Source organism: Drosophila yakuba, chromosome 2L, assembly GCF_016746365.2.
Source record: "Drosophila yakuba strain Tai18E2 chromosome 2L, Prin_Dyak_Tai18E2_2.1, whole genome shotgun sequence".
Lineage (NCBI taxonomy): Eukaryota > Metazoa > Arthropoda > Insecta > Diptera > Drosophilidae > Drosophila > Drosophila yakuba.
The window spans coordinates 18,371,703-18,386,371 of record NC_052527.2 but is presented as its reverse complement, the minus strand read 5'-3'; the positions used below and the strand labels follow the sequence as shown (position 1 = coordinate 18,386,371).

Below are 14,669 nucleotides of genomic sequence, written 5' to 3'. Positions count from 1 at the left end.
CACACTCCACTGCATTCGTAAATATTTTGATTGTGTTCGGTGGGTCTTTGAATGCACAGATAAAAACGCATCGCTCTTAGTTCATCACAGTAGCGTATGCCTATTCTAAACGAAAGCTGGATAAAACATCGGTGCCCAATTATGTGTCCTTCTACTGCTGATGCACTGCATTTATCGTTAGGCTGGGAAATCTATATTCCCGAAAATAATTCAGTATATCACACACATTTTCGCTGCCCTCCGCCAAGGGCCCCAATTAGCAGCTACCTGGACAGCAGACGCACTCACCTGTGGCCAACTGTCCACGCCCTCGTGCAACTGCAACAGTGCCACCGCCGCGGGGCCAAATCAAAATTGCAGCCAGCACTTCCTTAGGAGTTCCCTCGACTTTCACACGTTACTCAGTGAGCATAAAGCGGCGCGTATTTAGGCCAGAAACAAAGAAGCAGACACAGCACATAGGGGAAGACCAGCAGGAACTGCAATCCACTTGACCAACTCGCTGGACGCCGAAAGCCAAGTCGCCGAAGCGTTGGATTTGTAACGTATTTTCCATCTATGAACCAAAGGCAGAAGGGGACACTTCTTTAATTGTTCCGACTGTTTTATAATATTTACGCCGAGGGTTTGCTTCTTCATCTTTCTTATAGATGGTGGCTCTGCGATAATGTGCATTTTCCCAGACAATTAAAGTGAGGGAACCGCTCGTCATTTAGTGGCAAAACTCGTAGAACGAAGATGTTGATCGCCATAAGAGATATATTCTTTCTTCGATAAACGCAATTCGAGACACTGCGCTAGAAGAGCTCCTTGTTCCTTGTGGCTCAACAAGGCGCCGCTTTCCACAGGCTTGGGGTTATTCAAAGGAACAATTGTCGTTCTGAAAGGAAGCGGAGTACTAAAAACGCCACCTAAGTGGCAGAGGAAATTAATGCTCCGAGGGTTTCGTGTTATCCTCAATGTTTTAAAAAAAAGTTGGACCTTCAAGAATGATTGTAAAGTGATAGAGACATAAACTGATAAGCTTAAGGAGAGTTCACTCATCTTACTATGTAGTATATTTTCGAAAAAAAATCCCAGCTATCTTGCTAAATGAATTCATGTTTTTTTGATCTTCCTAAATTCAATTTGCCCAGTTTCTGTTAATTTGGTGTAACAAAACAAAAAACACACAGCCATTCGCCAAATTTTGGAAACAGGCATTTCTACCCTGCAAGCCGTTGACAGCGCCACAATTAATAGAGCCAGCCATTTTTTCACCGAGTTTTTATATTCAAATTACGTTCCCAATTGATTAATGGGTGAATTTGCATAGGGATGATGCGGAGCCATATGTGATGCGCTTAATTAGGGAGGGCGGGAGTGCATTCCACATATGCTCGTATCTCTCCGGGGCACGCGATGCAGAATATTTGGAGGACAGATGGACAGCGGGCACCCCCGCCCGTCTGTGCAGGATCAGTATGCTAATTTGGCAGGAATTTTGTTGGTTTTTTGTTTTTCGGGCTTTGCCACGCGACAAGGACGAGGAACACACCGCACGCGATAAAGTCCGCGGCTAGTTCTCGATCCTATCGAGATCGGACTAAAATTAGAGCGGCCGAAGAGGGGGAGTTTCTAAAACGGGAGCAGCATTTCGCGCAGCTGTAGGCGTAAATTAAAATGCATTTTACGCAACTGTGCGACGAGATCCGGGCTTCGGATCCTGCAGCTGTTGCCCCTCGCATTTTCCTAATGGCACGCTCTCAACACTTGAAAAGGACACACCCCCGCCGCTTGGAAAACGAGCATAGCTCTCTGCTTTTCGTGGAAATTTACGCATTTTCATGCTCGACTACCGCTGCACAGAGCAGAAAGGGACCTCCGACCGAAAATAGATTAGCCGCTCTCAAAGGATATTGAACCCGACCAGGGCCAGGCCTAGCGACACCGAAGGACTTCGACGTGGGTCAGTTGGAGAGTGGGACAACTGCCGAGGGGCGCGTGCCACGATCGGGGTTTTTGGGCCAGGATAATTGGCTCAAGTGTTAACAGATTGATGACTAGGAATATCTATTGCAGGATGTATTTCAGTTTAGGACTTATGGGTTGAATGCTGGAGGAACTATATATATTTTATCTTTTTTATATTTTCTTCTAGCAGTGCTAGCTGTACATGTATTCTTTGGTTGAAATATCTATAATATAAGTCTAAGTAAACTTTTATACTATTTTTTATTCAATGGTGTTATACGTTACTCCAAAAAAACGCATTTTCCAAATAATGTAAAGCTTTATTATTAAGCGATGTAAGCTCGATTTTAAGACAATAATATTGGGCTAATCATATTGCGCTTGCGTCAACGCCTGTTTATAGCATATAGCATAGGTTCCTGAAATCGCCAGTCCGTCAAAACTTTTAATGTTTATCAGTATATACTGGCAAGTTACTCACGACCTTGCTAATATTTATTTATAAGCTCATGCAAAAAATCAACTTACATTTTCATTTTTTACAATTAAAATTATACATTTAAAAAAAATTCTCGAAATTACCAACGAATACTAAGATTCAAAATAAAAGATTTATTAAAAATTTGAGCGTTAGAGTTGTTGTTTTTATATTTGTGTGGACAAAATTAAGTCACTTTTACTAAACGTTTCTTCCTCGGACTTAATATATCATCAGGAGAAATAATGAAACAAAACCCAACTAAAAAAAAAGGGTAGGTTAAAAATAGCATTTCAAGTTGAACGGCTTCAAATTTTAGTGTCCACTAAAAAGAAAAGATTTTAAATTATTTTAGCAGCGCGGTATAATGCTATTTACCAGCACCGGCATTCAACCTTGCCAGATCTCCAAAAAATGTTTTCTAAATAAGAAACAGTCACAAATGGGTCGAGACCTAACTGTGCCTTAGCTGATTTTGAACCCCACTACGTTACTTTGCTAATTTGAATCATTTAAACTAATGCTTAATTGGGTTTATGTATTCCAATTGGAATCTTTTAAATTAGTGTCCCATTGGATTTAATTATCATTCCCACCAAAGACACTAATGCATAAAAAAATCGATTCCTTGCTAATTGGTCTCTTGTAAATGAATTTAATATTTGAATTACTTGTTTCCCTTAACCATAAGGACATATTATGCTCCTATTGATACGCCAGAAGAATCGAGGCACTAAATATATAAGGAATGCAAAGCTCAGCCCTTAATTAAAAAAAGGATGGATAAAATATAATATGCGCTAATATCGATAACTACGTATATTATTAAAATCGATATTGTTCCAGCTCTATTCTCACAGGCCGGTCACACTGGTTAGGTTTGCCAATTTCAAGAGCCGCGGCCACACTACTGCGAAGTCTATATTGCAACTAGATCGTGCGTGTTCTGTATTTTTGGGAGTGCATTGTGAGAATTTCAGCCACAAATAGGATCCGCTGTCCTAGAACGAGAGTTAGAACCACGGGAAATTGACTTCCAAACACAATAGCGTTCTTGTGTGTCCAGCCGTGTGCGTGTGTCCGCGTTCTGCAGTGTGCGTGTGTGCGAAAGAGAAAGGGCGAGCGGTGCAGCCGCAACTGGGAAATTTGATTGCCAATATTTCAGTGAGAAAGCAATGTCAAGCGGTCAGCAATTGATGGCCGATTCGCCAGCCTGCAGCTCAAGTGACCATTCGCCGTTGGCCAAAAAAAGGCGATTGGAGTTGGTGGGCGATGGAGTAAGGGGAAAGGGGAAGGAAGAGGAAGAAGCCGGCGGAGCAACGAGCAGCAGCAACAACTACGAAAATCACGACAAAGCAGGCGGCGTTGACATTTCGGGCAATTGCCAGAGTGAGACGACTAGCGAGCGCCAGCTGGAATTGTGCGTATCGTCGTCCACCTCTGACACATGCGGCGTAAATGCTGCGACGAAGCGAGCCGAAAAGCAGAAACCGAAACAGAGCCAAGGAAGCGGCGACTACGTTAGTACCTCGTCAGCAGTGGAAAAGGAAGGAAGCAAGCAGCCGGAGAAGCGCAATTACCTGGACACCACCACAATAAAATCGCAAGAAGCCTCCTCCAGTGGATCCGCCACTAGCAACAGCAACAATAACGTCAGCTCCAGCAACAACAACAGTAATACCAGCACCAATAACCGACAACTGGAAGGAAGCAGCAGCATGGCTGGAAACAGTGCCGCCGCCGGCGGAGATATCGATGAATCGCTGTACTCGCGCCAATTGTACGTCCTGGGTCACGATGCAATGCGCCGGATGGCCAATTCGGATATCCTTCTGTCGGGACTGGGAGGACTCGGCCTGGAGATTGCCAAAAATGTGATTCTGGGCGGTGTGAAATCGATCACCTTGCATGACACAGCAACTTGTGGGGTATGTGTGTGGGGCTAAGAAAAAATCGATAATTTTCCAGGCGGACGCGGCAAATGCCCGGGAAAGCTGATTTGGCAGCCCTGGTCTTAGAGAATCATTTAGTTTTTATTTTATTTCTTTGTCCCAGACTTCGCGCGAAATAAGGTTAGGTTAACATCTCCATTTGCTTGCAAAAAATTCGTTTTGTATGTGTAATTCAGTTTCCTTCTTTTTCTAATTGCCTCAAAATGTCTGCGCCGTGCGAAAAGTGTGTGAGCGGGACAACCGTATGCGCACCGCTGGCTTCCGTTGTTTTTGCATTCCCTTTTGCTTAACGCATTCGGTTTTGTTTTATGCACTGAAATTTCAACGAAGTTAAAATGAGGTGTTTTTATATAGATCGTAATAAATCAATTATGTAGGTTATAACGTTCCAATTCAATGATTCCATGTATCAAAATATTTTATTTGCTTCAACAAGATTTTTTTGCTATATTCCCGATACAGAACCAATTTTTCTTTGTTAGTCATGGCTCCCGTTTTTGTTGATTTCATCACCGGTTATATATATATTCATGTTTGTGTTTTTGTCTTGCAGCTCCATGACTTGTCGTCGCAATTCTATCTCACGGAAGCCGATATCGGAAAGAATCGTGCGGAGGCCTCTTGCGCCCAGTTGGCCGAGTTAAACAGCTATGTGCGCACCGTTTCGCACACGGGTCCGCTTACCGAGGAGTTCCTGCGCAAGTTTCGCGTTGTGGTGCTCACCAACTCCGATGGGGAGGAGCAGCAGAGGATCGGCAAATTTGCCCATGAAAATGGCATTGCTCTGATCATCGCAGAGACCCGGGGTTTGTTCGCCAAGGTGTTCTGTGACTTTGGTGAGAGCTTTACCATTTACGACCAGGATGGCACACAGCCGATCTCCACCATGATAGCTAGTATAACACACGACGCACAGGGAGTAGTCACCTGCCTGGACGAGACGCGCCATGGCTTTAATGACGGCGACTACGTCACCTTCTCGGAGGTGCAGGGAATGCAAGAACTGAACGGCTGCCAGCCCCTTAAGATCACAGTGCTGGGACCCTACACCTTCAGCATTGGGGACACCAGCAAGTTTGCAGAATACAAAAGCGGCGGAGTTGCCACCCAGGTGAAGATGCCCAAGACCATCAGCTTCAAGTCCCTGGCACAGGCCACAGAGGAGCCGGAGTTCTTGATATCCGATTTCGCTAAGCTGGACTCGCCGGCCACTCTGCACGTGGCGTTCAATGCCCTCTCCTGCTACCGGAAGGCCCATAATGGAGCCTTGCCGCGTCCCTGGAACCAGGAGGACGCCAATAGCTTCCTGGAGGTGGTCCGGGCCAGCAGCAGCGCGGAAGTCGACGAAAAGCTGGTGCTGCAATTCGCCAAAATCTGCTCTGGCAACACGTGCCCGCTGGACGCGGCCGTTGGTGGAATTGTGGCCCAGGAGGTTCTCAAGGCCTGCAGCGGAAAGTTCACACCTATCTACCAGTGGTTGTACTTTGACGCCTTGGAGTGTCTGCCCACAGAGGGTGTTGAGGAGGCGGATGCCCAGCCCGTGGGCTCGCGCTATGATTCTCAGATTGCCATTTTTGGCAAGAAATTCCAGGAGAAGTTGGCTGACTCTAAATGGTTTATTGTCGGCGCCGGAGCCATCGGTTGTGAGCTATTGAAAAACTTTGGAATGCTGGGCCTGGGAACTGGCAAGGGACAGATTTTCGTCACAGACATGGATCTCATTGAGAAGTCGAATCTGAACCGGCAATTCCTGTTCCGGCCGCACGACGTCCAGAAGCCAAAATCAATGACGGCCGCCGACGCTATTAAACGGATGAATCCCGAAGTAAATGTCACCGCATACGAGTTGCGCGTTGGAGCAGAAACGGAGAAGGTATTCTCCGAAGACTTCTTTGGCAAGCTGGATGGTGTAGCCAATGCGCTGGACAACGTGGATGCTCGCATATATATGGATCGCAAATGCATCTTCAACCGCATTCCGCTCGTTGAGACCGGAACTCTGGGAACCTTGGGCAACGTTCAAGTGATTGTGCCCTTTGCCACCGAATCTTACAGCTCCTCCCAGGATCCCCCAGAAAAGAGTATTCCCATCTGCACGCTGAAGAACTTCCCCAATGCCATCGAGCACACTCTGCAGTGGGCGCGTGACGCCTTCGAAGGCGTCTTCAAGCAATCTGCAGAAAACGCTGCTCAGTACATCGCTGATCCTCAATTCACCGAGCGAATCGCCAAGCTGCCAGGTATTCAGCCTCTGGATATCCTTGATTCTATCAAGGTAAGAAAAGAAAAGATTTGAACGTCTGTTATATTATATTTAATCGTCTTTAAATTTTACAGAAAGCCCTGATCGATGACAAGCCCAAGAGCTTCGCGCACTGCGTAGAGTGGGCCCGGTTATATTGGGAGGATCAATACGTTAACCAGATTAAGCAGCTGCTCTTTAACTTCCCACCCGATCAGATCACCTCCAGTGGTCAGCCGTTTTGGTCTGGTCCCAAGCGGTGCCCCGATCCCCTGGTTTTTGATGTCAACGATCCCATGCACCTCGACTTTATCTACGCGGGGGCCAATCTCCGAGCGGAGGTCTATGGCATTGAACAGGTCCGCAATCGCGAGACGATCGCAGAGCTGGTGCAGAAGGTTAAGGTTAGTTGTTTGAGATTAGTACCGTAAGGAACCATTTCTAATAATATTTTTGTATAGGTGCCTGAGTTTAAACCCCGTTCGGGCGTGAAAATCGAGACCAATGAGGCAGCAGCTGCCGCCTCGGCCAATAACTTTGATGATGGAGAGTTGGACCAAGATCGCGTCGACAAGATCATTTCGGAGCTGCTGAAGAACGCTGACAAAACCTCCAAAATCACGCCACTAGAGTTTGAAAAGGACGATGACAGTAACTTGCACATGGACTTTATTGTGGCCTGCTCAAATCTACGCGCTGCCAACTACAAAATTCCGCCAGCGGATCGCCACAAGTCCAAGTTGATAGCTGGCAAAATCATACCTGCTATTGCCACCACCACGTCGGTGCTCTCTGGCTTGGCTGTGCTCGAGGTGATTAAGCTGATTGTCGGCCACCGTGATCTCGTAAAATTCAAGAACGGCTTTGCCAACCTTGCACTGCCGTTCATGGCCTTCTCTGAACCGGTCCCTGCCGCCAAGAATACATACTACGGCAAGGAGTGGACGCTGTGGGACCGCTTTGAGGTGACCGGCGAGCTCTCGCTGCAGGAATTCCTTAACTATTTCGAGGAGAATGAGAAGCTTAAGATCACCATGCTCTCACAGGGCGTGTCCATGCTGTACTCATTCTTCATGCCGAAGGCCAAGTGCTCAGAGAGGCTGCCGTTGCCCATGTCGGAGGTCGTGCGTCGCGTGTCCAAACGTCGCCTGGAGCCGCACGAGCGGTCCCTGGTTTTCGAGATCTGCTGCAACGATGTTGACGGCGAGGATGTGGAGGTGCCCTATGTCCGTTACACCCTGCCCTAAGCCCCTATATATTCCTAATTTAAACATTAAATTATTTTACAATCCCGTTTTGTTGTCGGTGACGCGTTTTGAAATCGCGCAGCTCCAACGCAGGAGTTACTGTCTAGCTGTTTGCATTTTAATTTTCACAACACCATTACGAGGAACAGCCCAGATCTAGAAATTATATATAATGTGTGTGAATCCTCTAAGGAATGGCAAAATATTACGCATCATACGAAATACAAAGACTCGACTAAAAGCAACATTTTAACTGCATCTAATGAAACTCTCTGCTCAGCATAGTTGTAAAGGTAACGAATTACGGAAAACTGAAAGCGGATTTTAATCGCATTGATTAATTGGAAATTGGAAACTAAATGAGCCAGGCGGAAAATTTCACTTCACTCATATATTTTTTTTATATGAAAGCATAAACTAATTACGTCATTGTATTAAAAAGGAGTAAAGCAAATGAATAAAGCTGTATCATATATGGTAATCGCCCTGCTAGACGACTCAGATAATTTCGTTCAACACTTGACGTCTGGTAATCTCATTTCCCCCGCCACTTCGGAAATTAAAATTGTAATGCATACTGCTCTGCAAGTGAAGTATATAGGGGATGCCATCTATCCGTGCGCCAGTCAGTTTCAGAAAGTTACGTGACACAATTAAATATTTTATGCCCTCTCAAGACGTTTATGCCACCCCCAAGGAGGCGGCTGCCACCAAAGTGCAATTGGCAAGTGCCGTAAAGTTGCACTGCTCGTGGAATGCGGCGGGCGGAGTGGCGGCGTCCTCTTATAATTAAATATTACACGCAATGCAACTGAAGTATGGCCAAAGTTATGCAGTTTCGCATCTCACTCTTGGCCTTTTGCGGCTTTTTGGAGAACTTGCTTGAATTATGCAGTTAATGAAACAAACAGGCAGGAATATGGCTGAGCCCGATCCGCTTTGTATCCATTGAATATGTATGTTCTAGGCAGGTTAATCAAAGTTTTGGGTTTGTTGCTCGATTCCTTAGGGTTCTAAGGGTAAGCACTTAATCTATAGTTTAATAGATCGTATTAAAGCCTTTTTTAACAACAGTGACTGTTTTGATTTTAGACTTTAACTAGAGGTAGGAAGAATCACTGAGCCACAGTAAATATTAAAAACGATTCTCTACTTTCGATCGATCTAATTTGTGGAGCATACCTTTAGGAATATGTTTTGCATCTATTATCACATAAGTTAGTATATTTTTATTTAAACATTTATTTCACAGAAGCCTGACATTCTCACTAATCTAGGGAACGTTTAAAATTCAATTTACAAAGCTCATAATATTCATGTTTTTTCAAGAAAAAGGGTAAACCATATACATTAAATATTATTCATGTTTTTAATGAGTCCGAGATAAAGCTGGACTTCTTATTCATTGAAGAGCAGTCCGTAAAAAATATTGGCATGTAAAACTTTAAATGTAAATTTTTTTGACCGAATATTCATTTCCGCATTACGTACATATAGATATTCGTGTGGAAGCGCCCAAAGATTTAAATCTCTCCGGATTTGCGCACAGAGTGCGTCAGCTTTACGCAAATGATCATCTTTCTAGCGCCACAAATGCTGTTGACTCATTCGAAAAAGAGGGCCACTGGGGAGCTCTTCTGCCGTGCTATGGGAACCACTTGACCATGACTCCGCTTTCAGGTGTAAAAAAGAATGCAGGAACTATACTCGAAAATTTTAAACCGAATTTAATTTTATATCGACTGCTGACGGGCTAAAAGCTCGCTGTAAAAATCCCACAATTTTTTGGACTTAGGGTAGGGCATACAGACTTCGATCAGCAGCGGCCGAAAATGAAAATCTTTTGTTTGATGCCTCACAACCTGTTGGCAAATATACAAAGTATGTCATTTAATGACTTGGCTATACAGCTTGGCATATTTCAAGCAATTCGGATACGGAATGCTACACTTGCACTTGTTTCATATTAATTGTTTGTTATCTCTTGTCATTGACTGAATGAATTCAATAAATATCCGCTTGGCCGTGTGACACTTTCAGAGCGATAATGAGCCAAACTCCTCCGAAATTGATTAATGGTCCTGCTAAATGGAAATCGCTGCATGGCGTTTTCAAGATGGACACATCAATGCGAGACGAGAGCAACGCACGTGTCCAGGGAAAGCGGAGAACCACATGCACTGGATGCATATTTTAATTAATTACTCGGACACAGATACATCTGCTTGCGGATGGGGGAAGGTCAATTGGGCTGGCATTTCCTGCCCATTTGGCCATAAGTCGCATTTGGGTGTGCGTCACGCTGAGAAAGTTTGGGGCTGTGTAAGACACAATTAGTAATTGTTTTGATTTCCTGCCTGTGGAGGAGCGTGTTCGATTTCGCACGTTTGGAAATGGTAGTATGTAAATCGCATGTCCGACCAGTGGCGCACTTCCATATTAGAGCAGCCGAGCATACACCTCAAATTGAGTCATTGTTCAATGGCAAGTGATACCCCCCACTCACTCCAGAGTACACTGAAAACGTTGACTGTTTCGTTATAACTTATACGTTTTCAATTGATTTATATAAAACATGAATTTTTGAGTGTAGGCACAGGAACTGGAATTTTTTGTAGGCACGCATGTAAATAAATAAGTGGCCCCATATCGGCCAGACGTACATGCCACCACCCACACAGCGAAGATACCCATACCCGTATTCGTAGTCGCAGCTGTAGTCGTACGAAGTCCATAATGAATATGTCACGAACTTGCTCCCGGCGATCTTAAATCGGGGACTGTTTGGATACTCCCGACCAGCTCAAGTAAGACGGAAAGAACTTATCCTAACGATGCAGATACGGCTATCAGCAGTTGTGGAGAAAGCCAGTAAACAATAAAAAGATAGTGCACTGAGCCAGTGAATCATTGAAGAGTTACTAACCTTTCGGAACGCTCACGCCGAACCGTACGAACCGTATCTTGTTTTTCCTTCCGCAGGAAGCTTCCGATAACTGATTGCTCGATCCTGACCATGGCAGCCATGGTATGGCTATATGTACATACATACGTCAAACGCAATGATAAGTGGACAACTTCCCCCGAAATCATCGTAACTTCCATTGAGTAATAAGCGTGACCCCATCGGGCTGATAAGACAATTATATATATTGATGTCGTAACTTCGGATGTTACGCACCTTTCGAGGGCCTGACCATGTGTCACCTCAAAGTTTGTCATTTGGACGTTATTTGGGTCAGCCGCAGATCAGAAATCGGTTTTGCATTCAATTTCGAGCCCAATTAGCACTTGAACCCAAGACCTCAGTCTAAGTTCAGAAATTGCCGGCAAGTTGTTTTGGATATCTGTGGCTACAGTGGTGCACGCCACTACACAATCATGTTCCGAAATGTTTATACTTGTAATTTTGATTCTTATTATACCGAAATAATGTTTTAGTTAACGTTATATATTTATATTTAAGTTAAACCTGCGTTTAATAATAATCTACGCATATACGACACAATCATTTAATCCAACTGCTGTTCTTGATTGGTTATGATTAAGTGACAGTAAATTGAGTTTAATTGGACATCTATATCGATGTTGATTATAGAAGGATGTGCATATATCAAGGTTGTTTATGCAAAATCATTATCAATGACATTTTGGGATTCCCAAAAGATAGTGATTCTGTCGAATACTACAGTGAGTAATCGGATCGGTAACATTCGAGCGTATTTTGATTAGCCGTTGAATTAAAATAAAAACTGATTTGGTGAACAAGACTGCAATATTTAATAACAAATACCCCAGAATGTCACGCGTCATTTTTTTTTTTTTTTAGTTCTTTTTTATTGAAGAAAAAATCATAATTATATCATACTTATATCAAAGCTAAATCATGAAGTTTTCCAACAATTCTTTTATTTTAAATTTCAGTTTCCTGGAACTACTCCATCAAACAATATTTAACGCCATCTGCTTTGTGATTATTGTGCAATAGGTAAATGTGGTTCAAACTTGGCGGAAATTTGTTATACTGACACATTTTAGGTAGCAAAAATCAAAAAGCATAAGGCAGCTAAGAAATATAAGTCCGAAGAGCAACAACCATCGGATGCGCTCTTAAATACATACTCTGAAATAATGTCACTCAAGAAAATAACTTACACAAAGCCTTTAATTTTTTCATTTAGAGTAAGGTATTCTAGACTCGTTGACAGGTAAGTTTGGTTAACAACATTTTGTGTTTCAGTGTTACAATAAAATCTTACCACAATAACGTCATGCATGTTGAACTATATGTATAGTATAAAATTATGATAAACTCATAAAAAACTAATGTACTACAAACTTAAATATTCTATTCCTTTTCCATATTATTAATTTATTTTTTATTGGGCTTGTTTGCAAAATATCAACAAGAAAAAAATGATTACATTTTTATGAATCAAAAAATATTTTGAGTTCTGAAGTCTAAACGATTTATTTATCAAAAACTAATTGAGTAGAAATTTGTTTATACATTTTCTGAAATTCCTTTTCCATATTATTAATTTATTTTTTTATTGTGGTTGTTTGCAAAATATCAACAAGAAAAATGATTACATTTTTATGAATCGAAAAATATTTTGAGCTCTGAAGTCTAAACGATTTATTTATCAAAAACTAATGTAGTAGAAATTTAAATTTCCTTTTCCATATTATTAATTTATTTTTTTATTGTGCTTGTTTGCAAAATATCAACAAGAAAAAAATGATTACATTTTTATGAATCAAAAAATATTTTGAGTTCTGAAGTCTAAACGATTTATTTATCAAAAACTAATTGAGTAGAAATTTGTTTATACATTTTCTGAAATTCCTTTTCCATATTATTAATTTATTTTTTTATTGTGGTTGTTTGCAAAATATCAACAAGAAAAATGATTACATTTTTATGAATCGAAAAATATTTTGAGCTCTGAAGTCTAAACGATTTATTTATCAAAAACTAATGTAGTAGAAATTTAAATTTCCTTTTCCATATTATTAATTTATTTTTTTATTGTGCTTGTTTGCAAAATATGAAAAACTATAAAATGCAAAATATATAATATGATTACATTTTTATGAATCAAACAATATTTTAAGTCTGAAGTCTAAACGATTTTTTTAAATAAAACGTTATTTTTTGCTGCTTATTATGCGACACTTTTATAAATGTCTTTAGTACTCCTTACTAACTTACTACCCAAGGTAACTATTTTTCTTTCTATGAACTTTTAAGAGAGCGTGATAAATTTCTTACCAAGTTGAAAATGTATTTTCAAATTTAAACCGCGATCGCTGTCTCTCCCGCTCTTTTTCCGAGTATCACGCGCAAATGAAGAGGAAGAGAAGCGACTCTTTGTGCTCTTTGTGCCCGCCGCTTCAAATCGCTTCACGTCGAGGCAAGTCAGCAGTTCAGTCACATTTAGACATCCGCGCGGTAAACCCGCTTTTCGGCGGTGTAACGAGATTTTTCAGTTCGAACTCGTCAGAAACAAATAAATGTAAAAAGGAAAAAACATCGAGATTTATGCTTGCACAAAACACGCGAATAAAGGAGCACCGCCCACTTCTTGAGTTTTCTTTTGTGGGGCGAACAAAGCCGCCTAACAGTTGACGGGAATCGGGTAACGCGAACCGGGCATCGCTATTGGTATCGGGAAAATACTAAAAAACGGATGAACAAGGAAAGCCTTTCCTTTGTGCAGTCACTGCGAGCTAGTTAATTGTGTTTTGGTGGCCAAGTGGCATTCTATACATCAAATTTAAATTCTATCCAGCCCAACCCAACCCAACCCAACGCCCCCTGCTCCTTGTTTTCCCACCATTCGTATGCGTCATATGTAAAAGAGCGCAAAGGGCGGAAGGCTAGAGAAAGAAAAGCCAAGGAAAGAAGCAGTGGCCACAACAAAGCAGCAGGCACAAAACACAGAACGAGAAGCGCCAAACGGAATAACTTCCCACCGCTCCCCGCCACAAACCGACACTCCTTCCGTTGTTTTTGTTGCTGCTGCAGCTGTATTTATGCTGCCGGCTATTTGTGTGAGTGCCGCCAATGCGCATGTGTGTCTGTGTCAACCCCCGCGGCCGAAAAAACAGCAACAACAACAGCAGCGAATCTAAAACAAAAGTGAAAAGTTCAATTCCCAGCTTAGCACTACGAATTGTTAGTCCACCACATCGGTTAATTAGGCCTCGAACAAAGAATAAAGATAAATACATAGTTGTGACCCCACTGATCGAGAAATACATATATTGTATCGTATTCAAGTGTTTTCTTAACGGGAGCGAAAGAGAGCGGCGAAAGCTAGCGAAATGTGTTCCAAATATGTTCTCGCTACCCTGCTCGCACTCGTTGCGCACTCTATGTGCATCCAGGACCTGTCCCTCTCCCCCGAAGGATCTGCACCCACCGCTGAACAGCTGGACATGCAGGCGACCAAGCCCAAAAAAGCAGAAAACCCCATCTCCGAGGATATAATGGTAAGGTTGCAATATTTCCTAAATATGCTTACACATATGTTTTATGAGAGGATATACCTCAAGCAAATTAGCTCTTATATTATATATGTATATCGGTTGGGACGTTGGGATGTTCATACATAGTGGATGCATTCACTGAACTATTGTAATAGTAAAGCGTTCCCTAAAATAACACGAAATGTAATCAATCATTCCAAGGCTGATGGTAAATGCTTAAGCTCTGTTTGACCAAATTGACCGTTTCAATAAAAATGCATCAATAATTGACTTTTGAACCCCTAGAGGCTAGTTGAAGTCGA

The 14,669-nt window shown here is 42.4% G+C and overlaps 2 protein-coding genes across 2 annotated transcripts in view; both read left to right on the top strand.

Moving 5' to 3' along the window:
• The first annotated feature begins 3,304 nt into the window (after positions 1-3,304).
• Positions 3,305-8,353, top strand: LOC6528795 (ubiquitin-like modifier-activating enzyme 1). Its single transcript, XM_002089791.4, has 4 exons — positions 3,305-4,359; positions 4,937-6,658; positions 6,721-7,029; positions 7,087-8,353. Exons 1-4 carry the CDS (start codon positions 3,607-3,609, stop codon positions 7,870-7,872), a joined length of 3,570 nt encoding a protein of 1,189 aa, XP_002089827.1. The 5' UTR covers positions 3,305-3,606; the 3' UTR covers positions 7,873-8,353.
• A 5,020-nt stretch (positions 8,354-13,373) lies between these two features.
• Positions 13,374-14,669, top strand: part of LOC6528792 (matrix metalloproteinase-2) — a 72,309-nt gene continuing 71,013 nt past the window's right edge. Inside the window, exon 1 of the mRNA XM_002089790.4 lies at positions 13,374-14,370. Coding sequence (XP_002089826.1) covers positions 14,203-14,370 — 168 coding nt within the window. The 5' untranslated portion in view covers positions 13,374-14,202. The remainder of the gene's footprint in view (positions 14,371-14,669) is intronic.

Bases quoted from the DNA above. Each gene is read 5' to 3' on its own strand.
- LOC6528795 (XM_002089791.4), top strand. From the start codon at position 3,607: ATGTCAAGCGGTCAGCAATTGATGGCCGATTCGCCAGCCTGCAGCTCA. The intron at 4,360-4,936 runs GTATGTGTGTGG...TTTGTCTTGCAG, and splicing joins ATGACACAGCAACTTGTGGG to CTCCATGACTTGTCGTCGCA. The intron at 6,659-6,720 runs GTAAGAAAAGAA...TAAATTTTACAG, and splicing joins ATATCCTTGATTCTATCAAG to AAAGCCCTGATCGATGACAA.